The sequence below is a fragment of the Phaseolus vulgaris genome, chromosome 4 (genome assembly GCF_000499845.2).
Source record: "Phaseolus vulgaris cultivar G19833 chromosome 4, P. vulgaris v2.0, whole genome shotgun sequence".
Classification (NCBI taxonomy): Eukaryota; Viridiplantae; Streptophyta; class Magnoliopsida; order Fabales; family Fabaceae; genus Phaseolus; species Phaseolus vulgaris.
In genome coordinates, this window is record NC_023756.2 from 2,679,341 (window position 1) to 2,683,897 (window position 4,557).

The 4,557-nt window shown below is 33.6% G+C and overlaps 1 protein-coding gene across 1 annotated transcript; it reads right to left on the reverse strand.

Moving 5' to 3' along the window:
• Positions 1-237: 237 nt before the first annotated feature.
• Positions 238-4,063, reverse strand: LOC137836845 (type I inositol polyphosphate 5-phosphatase 8-like). Its single transcript, XM_068645606.1, has 7 exons — positions 3,577-4,063; positions 3,373-3,463; positions 3,087-3,197; positions 2,345-2,902; positions 1,789-2,052; positions 797-980; positions 238-625 (listed from the first exon to the last, which is right to left on the reverse strand). The coding sequence occupies exons 1-7, from the start codon at positions 3,686-3,688 to the stop codon at positions 527-529; spliced, it is 1,419 nt and encodes a 472-aa protein (XP_068501707.1). The 5' UTR covers positions 3,689-4,063; the 3' UTR covers positions 238-526.
• Between the last annotated feature and the right edge of the window lie 494 nt (positions 4,064-4,557).

Below are 4,557 nucleotides of genomic sequence, written 5' to 3' on the forward strand. Positions count from 1 at the left end.
TATTATATTGTGAGGTTTGTATCCATATTATAAATATATAATAGAAGATTTGATTCACACTAGGAAGAATATACTACGAAAGGTTAAAATCTTCAACAAATATATAATTAATTAACAATTACTCTTAATTAATTAACTTTAATAAATATATAATTGATTATACAATTACTCTTAATTAATTAACTTTATAAAAAAAATTATTAAATAAAAATCAATAATAATATAGACACCTTTCAATTTGAATATTAAAATCATTTTATTTTTTTTCAAGAGATTGCATTACTTTCTGATCAATTACATGAGTATGATCTACAATATTTATATTGTGATTTTTTCTTAGTTGGAACTTGAAACTTTTCATATTAGACCTATAATCCACCTTTTTTATCAACAACAATTGTTCTTACCATCCCTTGAATCCTAATAACAACCTTCCAAATCCTGTTATCCAAAAAAAAATGTTGGGTTTTGGGAAGAAGAGCAATTATGAGTCATTTCTGTGATGACCATGACCTGAAAATTTGTGTCACCCCTTTAATCCAAAGTTTGTGTTAGCATCTACTACATTCTTAGTTAGCAATGACAACAAGGAAGATTTTCCATCTTCTTCTCCCCTGTTCATCCCCTGCCACAATTAATGGAAATCATAAAATCACAATATCAACACTTTTCTTATACAAGTTAATTTGATTTTGCCAACATCATTTCAACACCAATCCTTGACAACATGCTATTCAACTTTGCCTTGGTTGGTGTAAACAATAATAACTTTTACAAAAGAGCATTGAGAACTTACATTCTTGGGGTTCAACAGTGTTTGGGGGACATTATGCAACTCCATAAGTCCTCTGCTTGATGATTTGATCTCAATCTGTGTAGAGAAAAGTGCTGAAACTGGACGATGATCAGAGAACTTGCTTTCACTTCGAAAATAGTTAAGTTGCTCCACTCCTTTGCCATACCATAGAATTCTATCACACCTGCTCACATATAATTTATCAGTCACCACTTGTTTAAATTTCTTTAATCATGCAGACAAATTCACTTAATAGTGATTTTAGTTTGTTTATTATCATCAATCCATTAATTAGCTTACTCTTTTGTATATTAATATGATGGTGCAGAAGAGTATTGCAGAATGATGGTATCATTATCAATATTTTCATTAAACATTAAATGTGAAGTGAAGGGATAAACTAAAGCTACACAATTGTGGAACACATTTGCAAAATGATGTAGTAATGAAGAAGGTATGAGTATGTGGTCATATACTGAGTGTAAAAGGTTTTTACTCTGTGAATCAATATAAATTATTATTGAAGTGATTTTCAAGATAATTTTTATAAGAGTTTCAATATTCAAACACGAAATTGGTTTTCGTTTCTGATCTAAACTTTAGACCATCTAGGTATTTGTAGTATGAAAATGATTAAAATTAGTCTTTCTGTATGTGAAATGATTGTTAGTTTTTATTTTCAAAATTTGTTGTTGTTTTGATTGCAGCCTGATGTCCACTGTAATTACTTTCAATGGTTTGATGAAATTGAAGTGAAACTTCAAATTGAACCAATTCCATGTACACAAGGACTCATTTCAATCATTTACAAACTACAAACACCTAGATGGTTTAAAGTTTAGACAAAAACCAAAAATTAATTTCGTGTCATAATAAAAGACGAAAAACATATTTAACCTGGTTATAAAATTCAACAAATTCACTATATGAAATTCATGGCTTATATACATAAACAAAAAACAAGTATAAGTGAGTGATTATTATGTACATACCATGCTGGAGTTCTTTGTTTTTCCCCTGATCTGTTTGGGAGGCTACCACAGTATCTATTGGTTGTGGAGGATGAGTATTTATATGTGGGGGCAAATTCTATGTCACCTTCTTTCCAACCCTCAAATACTCCACCTTCTTCTAGTTCTTTCTGGAGTTGATCAAACTCTTGCAAAGCCTTCCAATCTTGCTTCCTTATCAAATTCCTAGCAAAATTGTCCTCCAAGTATAGCCTATAGTTGAGGTCCCCAAACCAGAATATTCGGCTGAATCATGAGTTCAAATGCAACATATTTCAGTTTTGGTTCATTATCCAATATGTAATACAAATACTGATGTGATGTGACACTCTTCTGCATATTTATGTTCATACATTCATGTCAATAATTCTATAGATATTAAGGGAGAAAATAAAATTTCTGAGTGGATTAAAATAGGGAGGAAACAAATTCAAGATAAGAAAAATGAAAGCAAAAGAAAATACCAATAATGACTTGTTAGAACAGTACATAGGAAAATGGAAAAAAAAGGAGTGATGCATGGTAGAGACAAACTTACTCATGGCCTAAGATGGTTAGAGGATAATGATGGTGTTTTGTGGTCCTAGAAAATGAGGTTCTCCTAAAAATCTCTGCTACTTGATGGTTCCTTCTCCCTTCATCACCCTTCTTCTCACCAGATGCCAAGTGTGCTGCTACAAAACAAAAACTTGTCCCTTCAATTGACATGCTAACTGCCACTGATCCTTTGTTTCCCAAGTACCCCATCACCCCACATGCCACTGAACACACTCTCACATTTGAGACACTGTACTTCCTCAACACCTCTTCCCTCAGCCACACACTTATGAACACTCCAACCATCTTCTTGCTGGCCACTAGTGTGTACTTATCATTGTTCTTGTTGCCACCTTTGGTGTTTGGATTCTCCACATACTGGTAACTGTTGTCATCACATGATGATAAGAGGGATGAAGAATTCAGCACTGGTGTCATCCAAGGGCATCCAAACTTGGCATTCAGTGTTTTTCCTATTAACTGGTTCCAGCTTGTTGCCACAGCTGGATCCTCTGCCCCTATCACTGTTAAGGTCTTCAAAGGTACAAGCTCTTGAAACCTGAACAAGATCCAAAACCTTTCATCATCTTCAGAGGTACAAAAGTTCTAATCAAATACAACACAAATTGAAGATTTTGTCTAAATAAATTAGGCCAATTTGTGACTTGACTAAAAAAGTAACATAACCAGAAGGGTGTTACACTTTTTTAAGAAACTATTCAAATTTAGAATTATATACACACCCAAGAACATATATATCTGCAGCATTCTTGAGATTCAACCACTCGTCCAAGTCAACAGCCAAACTTCCTACAGGAGATCTACCAGCAACATTCCAAGTACCAACAAAGATCCTGAAAATATACATGTCACAAACAAAAAACATAAACTAAAACCATTACATTAACATCTGAGTCAAATAGGAAGAACTATATATAGACACACATACAATTAATACTATCTCACAAGACAGAGACCCACCCAGAAGATTTTATAAATATACATATATATTGTAATTAATTGCTTTACCTTAGTTCATTTATTGAAATGCATGGATCCAATTCCAATGACCGAAGGGAAAGGTTGCCCTCATAGTCATCACTCTGATCTTCTGCTCCATCTGGAATTAACAATGGTGCATGCACCACCCCCTTGATTAATTCTAGTCTTTGAAAGTAGAAGAAGAGCATATATATATACATACACACATAAGGAACACACACACATAAGAACCTTGTATCTCGTTCAAACTGAATGATGATGGCCTATCTTCTTCCTTTTGCTTGCTATTGAACCAATTGCGTAGCTTTTGATACTTTCTTGACTTCTGATTCTCCACCTCCATGACAAGAAAGGAGGGTACCCTCTTTCTGAAAAACTCCTTTTACATACAAATTCAATTCCAAGATGACAACTTGATGTGATATGTGAAGGGTTATAGTGCTAATCGCCCTCAGAACTAAACCAACAAGAGGAAGAGACAAAAGGGGTGGCTTAAGAAGGGGCTAATCTAGTGGTTTGATCGTTAAACACAAGAGAAGAAAATTAACAACACACAGTTTTTGCAGTAGTAGTATATATTATTTTTTCTGAGTCAAAACTGAAGAGAAACATAGGTAAGAAGAATCATTTTGCAAGAGTTGAAGAGGGTGAGAGTAAAGGTGCATGATGCAATAAATGATCTGCATAAAAATTGAAGAAGAAGTTAGATATAGGCCTCAAAAGGTTCCATCATTAGATTGATTATTAGAGCCCCGTTAGGTGGTGCTGGTCACGTATGTCTCATGGATATCTACGTGACATAGCTGTTGTTTCGTTATTATTGCATGTTAAGTCAAATAATGTTGTATACCCTAGCTAATGTTTCTAGCTTCTCCCTCTGTTTGGATAATTGGACCATTGTTCATCGAATGAAGACTACTAATATTATTGTTGTACTTCAGCACACTCTCTTGCTTTTCCATTGTTTCTCACTCACAGATATGGTAACAGAACTACTTGTCCAGGTTGTTTTGGTTATGCATCACAGATATATCTTGTCTTTAACTCATATACCATTTATATGAACATCATTATGTAATATGTTGTTTTTGTTACATCGTAATATGTTGTGTCCTAGATTGTTTTCAATAAGGATTTCACATCTTCAACTCCCTCTACCCACCTACACTACAACTATGTACTCAAAAGATTTTCTTCAAAGAAAATGTTCCT